Raw genomic sequence first — 14,555 nt, 5'->3', positions numbered from 1 at the left:
AGCGTCTCACGCCTCGCCGCCCTGTTGCCCAGCGTTTCTTCTTTTTTTTTTCTTTTCCTTCTTTCGCTCCGTCCCTATATGCGCGATCTCCCTAGTCGATAGAAATATTTTTCGTAGCTACGAGGATTGGAGGTGGTGAATTTATCACGGTGACAGACCATCCTCTCTCACTTTACGCCGAGGGCCGAGAGAGCAATCTTTCTTTTTCGGGGTTTTTTCTCGCTCGCGGCGAGGGGGGCAACCGCGGATACCAGCTCTGCTGACGCGATGATATTCGAAGATACCAGAAAAAAAAGGATGATGTTTAAATATTATTTGAAGCAATCGTAAATCACTTTCTCGTGAAAAAATAAGCCGTGATATGTTAAAACCGCACTGCGCGTTAACGCCGTATATTTTCAGGATAGTGATTGACGGCCATAAATACATCGCAATGTTTTAATTGACAAGCCGCGTATTAAATATGACGTATTTGATAGCGGCATACGTTACAAAATAATGCTATAGATACGGAAAATGTTACGTGTACACTGTACATTGGCCGGCGCGGCGGGTTTCAATGTAACGATAGTACGTGTAGCGTGGTTTTATACAGATGTTATTATTTATTGATACGTTGCTGTGTATCTCTGTAAAGCTCTCAAAACATATTGGGGCTGCTACATATACGTCGAATATACTATGATGCTTACCTTACCTTCAAATCGATTCGAAGGGAACGTAGTTATGAATAAATATGCAGATACATATTTAAATTCAGGCTACAGGTTCTGCACGCGCAAATAATGACAAATGCAATAAGTGTCTAATAAAAAAGAGACTATATTTGTGAGAGGAAAACTCTCTTTTATTGTAACAAAAAGAAACAAATAGGAAAAGAGCAAAATTTTATTAAATTACATAATCTAAGTAGAATTTTCGTTTTTGAATTAATCGAAGTTGCGCGTATAATATTTTCGCAATTTTATACATCGGCTATATATATTGTTTGCCATCAGCTTTAAATTATTTTTCACTTTAATTTTGTACGTACAAAATTATAGATAAAACATTTAATTAAAACGACGTTAATATTCCAAACAATTAAAAAAACTTTAACATTCCAAGAAAATGATCTTAAAGATCAGCTAGATTTGAAGATATTTATATAATGTTCAATTTAGTAATGAGTTTGTAACTCAATTGTCACGTAAGTCAAATACCACGTTTCTTTATTTATTTTGAATTATGTCGACATTTGGTATATACTAGTCCTTATTAAATCTCCTCGCCAACTTGGCGCGCTAATTGAGGGTAAACAGCAAAATGATCGTTTGGTCGTTTTCCCCTCGCCGCGCGGTCGGTCTGGATGATATAAGACAGAATAAACTGCTCGAGAGCTTGGCCGGCACCAAGCCGTGAATTATTCACTCGGCAAACAAGAATCTCGTTTCGAGAAATCGAGCGGCGACCTTAATGTACGAAATCGACGCAAAATCAACGAATGTCTCGTCTGTCAAACAATACACACACACTCACATACGTATTGTACACAAACGTGTATTACACGGCACACTGTGTGCCGTTGGGTCGATATTCGTTACGTGCGTCGAAGATGTTCTTATATTGCGATTATCGCCACTGTCATCATCATTATTCCGCCGCTGTGTGCCGGCGCCATTAGGCACGGTCAATTTTCCTAAGAGCACCTCACGTTATTCCCGACGATACTCGACTTCCACGCAACGAGCCAGCCGGGCCGCGTGTCGTGCGTGTGACCCTCCACGGAAATATCTGCGACCGGCCGACCGGGCCGGTTCGATAATAGATAATGGTGCGTCGGCACGGATTTGCGTCGGCCATGAATTATTAAACGAGAACGTGTTGTATAGCTTTTCATGCCAAAAATCGCTGTTTTTTTTTCACGAGGGAAGATTCCGCTGTTATACGGCGCGCCCGGTAAATTATGGCACGACTGGCGAGGAATGGATTTTTCCTGGAGAAAAATAAGAGATGTAAAACAAGCTGTTTTTCAACCCGTTACGTTGTTGGCGAGAAAAACGATTATATTGATATGATCGAGTGAACTGCGTATCCGTTTGATTACGTTTCATTAATACATACGAGAGTTATTTTTATGAAACAGAGTTTTTTCCAGTGATCAGCTTCAAGCGACTCCTCTTACAGCAGAAATTCGATTTATCAAAAATTTATGAGAAATGTCAAAAAAGTCGAGTCCTGAAAAAATTGCGACGAACGAAGCTTTCGTCAAACTTCCCTGAAAAAAAAAAAAAATCCACTTCGATTTCGTCGAAACGAGAATGCGGGAAAACGCGATAATTCCAAGAGATCCGATAGATCTCCGCCCTCCTTATAGCGGTCCTCCACAATGCATAATACAACTGCATTTTGCCTCGTTTAATCTCGCTTGTGTGCGCGAGAACGTATCAATAGCAGTAGCTCCCGCAGACTCTCGAAACCGGCGAAGCGATCTCCGTAGCCGGCGGTCTTTTCTCAGGTTCCCTCTTCTCTCTTTCCCGGGGAAGGAGTTAATGCATTTCATTAATCACCAGGAGGACCCTTTCCCACCCTTATCCGCCCATCACGGTCCCTCTCCAGCCTCGCTTCGTTGCCGCAGACGGTACGAAGCGGTTGATATTTTTCCGTTCTTCGGCGCCCCCGTTATTATTACTTGTCATCTCGCCGGATTTCTTTCTTCTCTCCCACCCCCCTCAAGCTCCATTTATCCTCCATCCGGTGTTCGTACGCCGACCTCGTTTGCCAGGGAGGAGGTGAAATCAGGACGCGACGATGAATAAAAATAAAACACGCACGCACGGGCGTAAGACGCGGCCGATACATGTTGACGTGAAGAGATAGCACCAAATGGCGAACGGGGGGGGGGAGTGATGCCAGGGGTGGTCGACGGCGGGCGTCCGCCCCAAGAAGAACTTGACGGCTTCTACTTTTTGCGCTCGGAGTTCCTGAATGTCGGCGTTCTAAGAATATCTCCGCGCGAAAAGAGGAAACGCCGACGAGGGAGTCGAAGGGGTGGCGAGGGGGCGCCCGGGGAAGTCGGCGCACGGGGGTGGAGGATCGTTCTCTGTGCGAGGCAAAACGGCAGAGCTCCCTTGTGCCGGATCTGCCATTTGCGAGAACGCGCGTTCGCCCATCTTTAATGTCACGGACTCAATACGAGAAATAGACGGCCGTGTATAGAGCGACATTTTGATGAAGCGCTCTCGCTCTCCCCCGTCGCGGTTACCACCACGCTGGGTTTTCGCCGCCATATAGAGGTGAAATCGTCGTTGCGTTACGTTACTACTTCAAACGGGCTCGTTAGGATGGTTAGATGCACTTAAAGTGTTTCCGTTGTGCTACGAAGCGACTTGCTCTACACATCTACTCTCTCAAATTCGTCCGCCATTCCGCTCCGCGGCTGATACTTGAACTCCTTTGATCCTTCCGTTTGCATGCATTCGATTCTTTAGCGCTATTTATATTCTGATTACAAAACATCCGATAAATATGTCTACTGTGTTACATTTTTATAACGTATTGTGAATTACCGGGCAATTATTTCCACAATCGAACATAATAATGGAACGACGTATTCCTTCTTCACGTCTAGATGCATAAATTAATGAGGCAAAAAGCGCGGCGACGTTTGATATAGTGCACATAACACGTATATCCATGCGGTTTGTGTAAATTTAGCTGCATCCAGTGCAAGATAAGTAAAGGGTAGATTGTGTCCGTTTGTGAGCGGAGGTTCGCGACGACGCGACGACGGGGCGTCACGGATCCGATGCGAGAAATAGACGCAATATATACAAAGGACATTGCAGTGGAGTGTTTAGATGTTAGCTACGTAGGACCGTGCTATCGTGGATTATATGTATCCCTTTATTTGTAGATAAACTGGCGCGGGCGTATGTACAAACGGTTCAGGCCGGATTTTCATCTCGTCCACGAACGAGATTCGGGTAATCTTATGTACATCCGAAATATATACACGGTGATACCACGTATCACCGTACGAGTACGTGTTTCCTCGTTTTCTTTCTTTTTTCAAGGGACGCTAAAGAGCCCTTAATTGAACGGCTGTACGCAAGATTAATTTTCGCCGGTCGATATAAGAGACGTTGGTCGGGCAGGGAGAGAAAGAGAGAGAGACGGACACGCGCTCGAATCGAAGGCTCGGTGAAACCGCGCGGTAACATACCTCCCAGGGTCCCGATAAATACGATCCTCGGCGTGAGCGCGCGCACTGTTCCGAGCGAAAGATTTATTTTCACCGCACATTCTGAAATGATGACCTTTTACGCTGGATTTCGCCCCGCGCGCGTTACGTAGGAAAGATACAAATCACTTCTGGACGTTTGGCGGTTCACGAACGGCGCGCATCCTACCGTATATATATACACTCGAAACTCATCGCTCGCTCTCTTCAGGAGCAAATTCTGTCGACACATATCTCGGACGGTTGATGGTCTCCGAAATTCATTTTCGCGCGGCGCTCCATCCGGCCAAATCGGGTATAGTCGCATCTAAATGTGTGAATTAAATCATAATTACGTGAATATTCTCGCTACGTTAATCTCATTTACTTCAGTTTTTCTTACGTTATTTTTACAGCTCGGTATCCGAAAATCTATTATTAAAATACTTTTCATACTCATTATTAAATTATTATTAAATGACCTTTTATAACTCATTCGCAACTCTCAATTATATATTTCTTTACTTCAGTAACATTAAAATAGCTTTATTTTACTTCAAATTCGTAAGTATTTACAGCTAGTAAAAGTAAAAATGACGACGATTGTTTGAGTGTAATAATTGAATTGGGAATTGTAGCTTTTACGATGAAACGCGCAAGACCACTGTTGTCGATGGAAATTTATGCTGGATAGTGCATAATGCATCACGTATACACACCATTCTGCATGAGACGCAGATATTCGCGCAGTGACGGCTTACAAGCGAGTTGCACATTGTTTGTTCTTGTAATTCTACTGTTTACCGGGTTATATGATACACTTATGACCGACGACGTTTCAAATTATAACTCCCTAAATGTTGAGAATCAACGCGGACGTTATTACTGCGAGAGCATTATTGTTTAAGTGCACTGCTATTATTTCGACGGCGAAGTTGACATTCGACAATAATTATTGTAACATGTCTGAAATGAGGGAAGAAAATCTATGAAACCGTTAGTAATAATACGAGTTTAGGATCAGCCGCTTCTACAGTTTCTATAAAAAGAAAGTTATACACTGTTAAATTCGTGTCAAATTATACTCAATTTCAGTCATTTTTAATTATTTCTATATAAGTCGCCATTGCTTCTATTTAATAAGTCGTTAATTTAATTAAACCAATGAAGTTAAAATAATACTGTTTTGTGTCAAAATAATAAATTTCGACACACACACGTGTGTGTGTGTGTGTGTGTGTGTGTGTGTGTGTGTGTGGGGTTGTCGAAGATAACAAAATTTATTGGTTTAAATTTTATTCTTTAATATTTAACAGTGTATTTTTTTCGTGACTGTTCTCGATTCAAGTTATATAATTATGGGATACTCAGTGTATCAGCATTTTTTTTCGCGTACGTGCACGGGAAGTTGAAAATGCAGATTGTACAGGGTAGCGCACAAACCGGCCCGGAACAGTTATTTGCAACTGTATTTTGCAACATATTTTGCGTTTAGGGCCGGTTTTATATGCACCACTCTGTACTTAACCCGGGACGGTTGCCTAGTCGATATTGGGGTGATTTTTACACCCCAATATCGAAAAAATGAAGCTCACGTCATAGTAATTTTAATGCGCTTCTTTCGTTTTTCAATATTTTTTTATTTCTATTTTTTTTCTAGAAAAAAATGTTCAATAACTCTATAGGTATACATATCCTCAAATACTAGTAATAAATTATGGAACAATCAAAAATGTGCAATATGTAATTAATAATAATGACTTTTAATTGGGGTATAAAAATAACCTCAGGTGATCATTTATGCAAAAAGAAATCAGGTGCACCCGTTCTCGGGTTAAATGTGTAAACGCGAAGACATGGCCGCGTCTTGTGCACGATTTATGTATATGTTTGCGCAACGTCAATCATCGCCGGCTCGTTTCCCCTTTTTCAGACTCCTCGGTTTCCCAGTTTGCTCTTGCCAGAGTGCCAAACGTTCAAAGGCGAATTCGCAAAAACGATCGCAAGTAATTTCGCTCGTTTCGCGTCCACTCGCATTCGCGTGCGCATCGCGCAAATGGTTCATCGTTGAATATCGCGACACCGATTTTTGCCGTCGAGAAGCCTTAGAGCGAAAGATTTGAGAGTTTTACGCTTTACTATCCCCCATAATCCACATACGCCTGTTATCGGTAAAAGTACGAGGTTCGCTGCACGCCGGGATAATCGGTGAATTTATAGGAACGCTGCGCCGCATGCAGCTGCGAGAATGATTTTCGTTCGTTGAGTCTCGCGGCTGGTGTTCAGGAGTCGAATATCATGGAGCAGAAAATGAGCGTATAAAAACGGGACAATCCGCGAATTCATCGAATGACGGTTGAATTCGGCTTCTGTATATAATAGCTGATAAATCAAGCATCTCAAAATATCTTGATTATCAGACGTAACGTCTCACGATCTATATAATTCGCGTGTATCATTTATTCCTGTATCGTTTAACATCTTGCACAATGTACAAATATAATGTGCATTAACACTGCTTCTGAATTTCTTACTTCTCAATTTCCATTTTCTAATCTCGGAACGCACGCATTTCTGTTTCATGAACTCTTATCTAGGAATCTAATTAAACTTTTACGGCCATCTAATTGTCGAAAATCTCCCGAGCATTAAAAGTATCACTGATTAATTTCTCGACTGATCGCTCGATTTAGCCAGCTAGTATCGTTGAAATCCTTGGAAATCCCAACGAGTGAAATTCGCTGATAATCGTATTTGGTTATACCCATTGCAAAATAATTGAGATGCGTCGCGAGAGGCGAGATAATTAAATCCTATTTCGAGAGTGGCTCTGACGCAAATCTTATTAATAATTTGTATTTCAGGGGACACCGCACCCGTGCGCTACCTGTCCCTGAGAAGCCTTCTACCGGAGACCCCCGGTTACATGACTTACGAGGGCAGTACAACGCACCCCGGTTGTTGGGAAACGGCGGTCTGGCTGATCCTCAACAAACCAATTTACATCACGGCGCGAGAGGTAAGCAGTCAGTCGATCTCACTAGTTCAGCGATTTATTCGCCGCCGAACTTCTCCCGGCATATTTTTTTTCTTCGCCTCTTCCACCTAAATTCCGGTTCTGATTCGCGGGAGTTTGCGTGTCTCGCAATAATAATCGAATCATCGAAAGTAGCGGCCGAAGACGGTAGGACGGCTCGAAAATAGTTTTGTCAATACTGTTGGATCAGTCAACGGATCTTTCTATAGAGCGCATTGTTTCTGTTATTAGCTGTACGCCCTAAGGAAATTAATGCAGGGCCCAGTCAGCACACCGAAAGCGCCTCTCGGTAACAATTCCAGACCGCTGCAGGGTCTTCATTATAGAACCGTGCGAACGAATATCGATTTTGCCAAGGTAATATAATGCTGCGATTATATCATTCGATACTTCGTGCGAAGAAGTGTGTCAATCGGGATAATTGACATATTGCGGTGAATCTAATATCGTAAGATTAGCATCATATCCGTTAAAGGACTTTTAAAGGAAAAAAACAAATATAGATTCTTTTTTTTTAATTATTTTATTAAAAATAAACTATAAATTATTTTAGCACAAGCATATAACTCTAATGAGCTTTATAACTTTTAATTTAAATAGAAGCTATTCTTTCACATTTTTTTAGCATTAAAAAAACAGATCACTTGTAATATTTAATTCGACCTTTTTTTACTATCTACAATCTACTATTATGCGGTGGAAGATATCCTCGCTGTAAATATCTTGATTGATCATAAAAGAATCAATCTCGTCAGTATTTCTCGCGCAGCTTAAATGCACTTTCTGTGTTATTCTGGCAGCGAGGAAACGCCAAGTGTCCGTCGATGGCGCAGGACATGCATTATAGAGGTAACACACGATGTTAGCCAGGCTCGAGAAGCCTTAAACTTCGTGCCTCACCGCGAAGGGATCGTCTCGATGAGAATTTGAAAAGATGACTTTTTCCTTCCAGCCAACACGTGGCGGGACGACGGTTCCCTATCGCACAACGTAGTCTGAGGCCACCCCGCGGCAGGACCACGAGAGGGGACTTTTCTCTAAGGGAGTGGAACGAAGCGAGCTCATGTGGGGAGGATACTGATGGAAAGAGCTAATTTCTAACGGAAGAACGAGGAAATTGTGCCGTGGCTGTGTGAAAAAAGAGACAGAACAGTGGATTTTGAATACGGTTGTAAGTCGATGCGAAATGAATACCGTATAATAACTCTCAAAATGGACGAACAATTATAATGTAACCAATATGTCATGCAGAAGTTATATGTACATAATTATCTGCAAATTATACATTACGTATAATTTGTAGATAAGTTTGCAACAACATGAATCGAATTTTGTTTTATTCTCCGGAGTAGCGAGGACAAAGTTGCGTGTGTGTTGCTACAGCACTAACGTAATTCTCGTAACACGAGTGATCAAAGGAGCTTTAAGTGTCTTGTTGCGATACAGATTTTCATTTAATGCTGTTTTGTAAGTTTACGCATTGAAGACTATAAGAGTTATCAAGGATGGGCGCAATTTAAAATAATACATGTTACTATAAATTACGATATGTGTATATATACATACACGTATATACACGTATGTACATATAATTTTGTAAAATGGACAATAGCACTTTCAGATAATGGATGATTCCTATAGCGAGAAGATAGGCATTGTCTCTTAAGGTAAGAAAACTTTTTTAAACTGCCCATCGTTGATAAAATCATATATGATCAATATGTTTTCATATGAAAGATCGCGAAAATAAAATGTATATGTTTGAATGAATTAATTCCGCTGATGAGCCTGTGACTCGGTCGAGTTAATTTGACAGGTTTTTGTCAATTACTTCATAGCCAATGGCGATACGACGTGAACGATGTAAAGCGAAAACCATTACGAAACGAGGGGGGGATGGAAAATGGAATGGGGGAAATGAAGCGGAAGCGCGGGAAGAAGCGAGACGATCGTGATGGATCTCGGTAGAAGATACAGAAGAAGAAATAGCCGGTATCTCATTGGAGGAAGAGGAGGAGAAGAGGCGGAGAGCAATTTCGTAATAGCTCCGGGATAGAGAGGAGTAGGATAATAAAGAAGGAATGGTACGGAAGAGGAAGAGATTAGGATGAAGTCATGTGGTAGATCAATCGCGCGGAAGAGAACGCTGGCTCTCCGTTAGCTTAGCCGATGGACGAATAATCCGGCGCTTTTGTATATAAAAACACAGAAAATGTACACGAACAGACATTACCTAAAATAGACGTTAAGCAGCGGAAGACGAAACTCTTAGGGAGGAAAAAAAAAGCGTGTGTATAGAGAATAAAGTTGTATCATATGAAAAAGTGAACGTTTAACAATTGTGGTTAATAAGCAAACGGTAATAATAAAGGCGACGTTATATTGTACAGCAACAGCAATCCGCTGTGTCTCTCTCTCTCTCCTCTCTCTCTCTCTCTCTCTTCTCTTTTCTTTTTATCATATTTACATCGATTCTAATATCTTCTTTTTATTTTTGTATAGGTTCCTTACACATTCCCTCCTGCCATTCTACATTGATTGGATATATTCAGCGATAATCTCGTCGAATAATTTACACGATATCATACATCAATGTTACGAGGAGAAATATCGGAGGCGTAAATTAATAAATTCCAATAACCCGCTAATCTCCGAACCAGAGTCGCTTAGGAGAAAGTTCGAGTCAGCACGCCCCTCAAAGTTAGTCATTACAAATTTCTTCGTCGACGCGCGTCAAGGGTAAGGTAAAGTTCCAACGGCGCTCAACGAAAGTTTCGCGCTCTCGAGCATCGGGACCACGCTCGATCCAAAAATTCAAGCATGCTGACAAATTATCTGGGACAAAACTGGGTTGAACACTGGCCCGAAGTTCATGCCTCGGCCTGTGAGACCACGTTTCATCCTTAATTAATTATCTACGGCAGTAATGGCGGGCAACTTTCGCAGATCGCTTCTCCCTCTCTCTGTCTCGCCCTCACGAGACACGAAGGTAAGTGGATCCTATTTTATCAATTTGCGGAATAATTTATATGCGAGAGAAACTGATTGCCCGTCAAAACGCAATATTCTTCACCGTTAACGTCATGCTTCGCGTCCGTACACCGTATGGCGTTATTGCAATTTAATCACGTATCGCAGACGAGAAGGACTCGTGCGCGGCCGCGTGCAACACACGGTTTAATGAAATCACGTGTAGTACGTAATTTGATTCAATGCACGGTCAATAATTTACTACGTGATCTTTGAGGGCGAGTGCGTAAAATTACGTTAAATAGTTGTCTACGCGGAAATTCAGTATTCGCCCAGTAATTCGTCACGAGTGACACAAGTTCTTAAATTGAATTTGAAATAAAATCACGGGAAATGGTGTGTCACACACCGAATAATAAGTATGTAGCGCTGTATGAAGTTTCTGAGCTGTCTGATTTGCATTCGGATTAGCAGTATATATTTCGGGAATTTCCGCGCTTGAATTACCGTACGGTCGCTGCCTCATTCGCGAGGCAGCAATCCGCCGCTTCGACTGTGCCGAGCGATTTTTCGGTCAAACATTCTCGTGGCAATACCGTCGAGCGCACTCGCGTGTGTCAGCCTAAACGAATGCAACGAATTTCAGGGGACGGTGGATTCGCCGAGAATGTGCTGAGTAGTTGGATCGCGTGCAAGGGGGTAAAAGGATGCTGAGAGATATGCTTACCGAGCTCAAAGCTTCTTTGAGGGGTGGAAAAGGAAAGGGCGAGGGACGAGAGGCGCGCCAGCCACGTGACATTCTCGATTGAGGGGTAGGCGAGGGGCGAGGGGCGGGCGCGTAGTTCTTGCACTCTTTTATGGAAATTAAGGACGTGATTTCGGATTTCCACGAGTACAAGTTTCATCCTCCTCCTCCATTCGCCTCCTTACCGTCCTGCTCGTTGTCGTGTTCTGAGGCAGCTTCGTGACTCGAGCGTGGTACCCCTTATTTTTAGATTCCGTGCAACGCACACGTATATAACATTGTATGAATACGGTATCGCGGTAGATTTCGCAAAATCAGTATCGACGACCACGTTTATAGGTTCTATATTCAATGTATGGGCTCTATCGTGCGCTTTTTCCTCTCGTTCCTTGAACTTCTTCGAGTCCATTCTCTTCAACTAAATTCCATTGAATCCTTCGTAGTGCTTATTCTGAATTGTAAGAGTTTTAAATCATGCTCTCCAGTATTTACACCATTTGCGATGTGTGCGTATAACGAAAGTGTTACAGGACCAACTACGTCCTGCGCCTGCACACACTCGTCCGCATTTTGCATCTCACGTCACGGTGAGAAGCGTGTGCGCGTTCCGCGTAGCTCACATTCGCGATACGAAACGCTGAACTCGATCGAAACACGCCATATCTAAATATGAACCAATTTCCTTCGAAGCTTAGCCACCTTAAGTGTATCAACGAAACGCGTATCGGACACGTATACCAGTGCCAATTTAATTAGACGTTTCCTTCCATTCGGCAAGGAAGCGCTCGGCCGTTGAACCGCAGAATGCCGATTTTAGAAGCGGAATGAAAGTTAGGAAATAATAACCTAAAGTTGAATGCAAGTTCATTTGGCGGAAACTGCTTCAACCTGCGCATGCAACAGCGATTACAGTATGCCACGTCTATTCCGCCGATGCGGAGTGGTTCGGAAGTTAACGTCTACTCTCTTCCCGCTTCTTCGAATTTTCGAGAAGAAATGATTATTAGTGATACAAAACGTGCAGGAGTACGATCGAAATAAGATCGTATAAAAGACGCTTAATTATAATGAATAACTTTTACTTTCGAGTAATTTTTTTTCTGACGAGTATTTATTCTTTAGAAACCAAACGCTTTCACGAGCTTTTGTGAATACCGGCATTGTACTTATATTTACATATACACGGGAGAGTTCTACGGAAACTGTTATTTCGTTTTATATAACGTATAATATAATAGTTATTACCGATGTCGACTCTCATGTTTAAAACTTATTCTCATGCGAATATCCGGCAAACGCATGCAGGAGAAGCTAAAACTTTTGTAAACGCGTTAACGTATAGCTTTATAAAGCTCTTTCGCGATTGAATTATGACATCTTGTTGTGCTCTAAAAAGGGAACGGATTTAATCCGTTAAATTTTAGTCAAGAAATTACAGATTTATTTAAATTAGCTATCGCTACTATGATTCTATTACGATGCTTAATAGATTAAGGAAAGATCGTTCTAGAAATTATCGAATTAAGGGGTCATAAAAATTAACCGACATATATAACATGGGATCGATGTCGATTGGACCAGATAACGCGCAGTTGGCCGCAACCGCGTCGTCGAAAATGCGGCCTTGGTGTGGATCAATTCGTCGTAAACGGAGGGCCTTAATTCGCGGGAAGACTCATGAAAATAGAAAGATGGATAGTCTCGGGCGATAGAGAGGGACCAAGGGGTCACGTAGATCGTTCGAAAAAGATAATCGGAGGGAAGGCAGCGACGTTAAAACTTATCGGCGCCTTCCTTTATGCCTGCCGCCGATAGATGAGACCGGAACGGCGTGAGAAGAGACGAAGGTAGGATCGGGAAACCATCTAACACCCCCGTGGTCGGTGGCCCACGCGGAGGCTGGGGGGGATGAATAGCAGTGGACCGGGGGAGGGATAGCGAGGGGGGAGGCCCGATCATGCCTCCACAGCGCCCCGAGGAATTATGGATACCATTATACGAGAAAGATTAGAGGTCCTCGTAATATTTTTATTACCTCATCTCACACGTGCGTTAGTCGTCGGGCGAGGTGCACACAGGCAAATCGGCACGTGCACGGACGAGACACAAATTGCCGCGCGCGGTAGATCGCGACTTGAGAGATGAAGGTGGCGCGGTCCCGCATTAAGAAGAGATCACGGACGGTGAAAGAGACTATATACGGATCGTAGCGTGGAATTTGAGCAGCGTGGGGATTTGGTCTTGTTAGAGCCTGTTGTTGGAAACAACGTTGTTGTTGGTTAACCCGCGGCTTCATTTTAGTATACAAATTTTCATATTATTTAATCACTCTCGAATAATTGCGAAATTCTCGAAAAGAGCCTTCTGAGATCTCGTTTGCGCGGAAATAATAATAGAAAACAATTTTAACTCGTTCGTTGTCGACGTAAATATAGCTTTAAGAGACGTCGCGAATCGTGAAACGAATGCCATCACATTATGATTCGCAGTAAGGACGTAATATTGACATATAGCATTCGGGTGATGAGTTTAAAAGCCGAATAGCGCGAGTGCTGCGCGTAATTACGCTTTTCCGGTTTCGGTATTTATTACGCCTGTCTGTTCGTCGAAGCCCTTGAAACAGTGGGCGATTATTAATTTGCTTAACAGAGCGCATGCAGCCGCACAACTGATGATCGCGTTGCAATAGCGCGCTAATAAAACGCATTTACGATTTAATTTACGCCGATGGATATATTATGCAGTTTTAACTACAAATTACAACGTTTACGTGTCGTTACATGATGAGACCGATATTTCGCCGAATTATTTTATTCGACGTCCCACTTCCCCGAGCGACAGCGATTTATATTGAAAATCAAGGAATGCGATTAAATTGCAGATTCGCATCCCAATGTATAATGATCGAATTTTTCCCCGATGACCGACGGAAAGTCTGCCCTGTCGATTAAATGGAAATATGTCATTACGAATCATAAATTTAAAATCCACCTCGTCGCGGGATTCCGCACCTCGCTATTACCGCGGAGCGAGTAAAAATGCAAATCCGCTGTATTTTTCCGATTCGTCGCCGGTGATGTAGCATAATAAAGGTGTGATTCAGTCATCCCTTGGAATTCCTTACGGCCATTGCGATACCCTCACGAACACACCGAGACACCAAATCGTTTCCATTCGATGACGAGGAATCGGCTTACTCTCCCGTACAATGGCGGGCGGCGAAACGATTTTCCTCGGAATCGTGAAAAGGAGCAAGCCTTCATAACGGACTTACCACATCCGAACAATCCGACGGCGGTTTGAAAGGTTTTATGTCCTTTTCATCGTCCTGCTGCACCTGATACCCGTGTCATACCCCGCGAATTTTACATCACGGCGACCTCGCTCAGCTGCATACATAATTGTCGCGGCCAATGCTTTCCTTTAAAACGCAGGATAGCTGCATTTCCCTCTAATCCGCTCCTTAACGTGGAATAAAAATCTGTCGTGACATTTAAGTAATTTTGTAATTCTTTCTTTAACCCTTCGCAGAACAAGTGGGACTTTAAAGACCCGGTCGATATTTCAGTTTTGAATTTTTCGGAGACTTTACGGGCTCATAA

At 42.7% G+C, this 14,555-nt stretch overlaps 1 protein-coding gene across 3 annotated transcripts in view; it reads left to right on the top strand.

Moving 5' to 3' along the window:
* LOC112451818 (carbonic anhydrase-related protein 10) overlaps positions 1–9,637 on the top strand; it is a 127,763-nt gene extending 118,126 nt beyond the window's left edge. Inside the window, exons 7-10 of one of the 3 annotated variants that reach the window (XM_025011720.1) lie at positions 7,066–7,220; positions 7,470–7,595; positions 8,039–8,087; positions 8,191–9,637. In XM_025011720.1, the coding sequence (XP_024867488.1) occupies positions 7,066–7,220; positions 7,470–7,595; positions 8,039–8,087; positions 8,191–8,237 (377 nt within the window). In that variant the 3' untranslated portion in view covers positions 8,238–9,637. Of the gene's footprint in view, positions 1–7,065; positions 7,221–7,469; positions 7,596–8,038; positions 8,088–8,172 lie in introns of all 3 variants that reach the window. The other 2 variants (XM_025011715.1, XM_025011727.1) reach the window with 2 other exon arrangements.
* The last annotated feature ends 4,918 nt before the right edge of the window (positions 9,638–14,555 follow it).

Source organism: Temnothorax curvispinosus, unplaced genomic scaffold, assembly GCF_003070985.1.
Source record: "Temnothorax curvispinosus isolate PA1 unplaced genomic scaffold, ASM307098v1 QBEX01000258.1, whole genome shotgun sequence".
In the NCBI taxonomy this organism is placed as follows: Eukaryota; Metazoa; Arthropoda; class Insecta; order Hymenoptera; family Formicidae; genus Temnothorax; species Temnothorax curvispinosus.
Note: the sequence above shows the minus strand (reverse complement) of the source record. Positions and strands in the feature narration are given on the sequence as shown.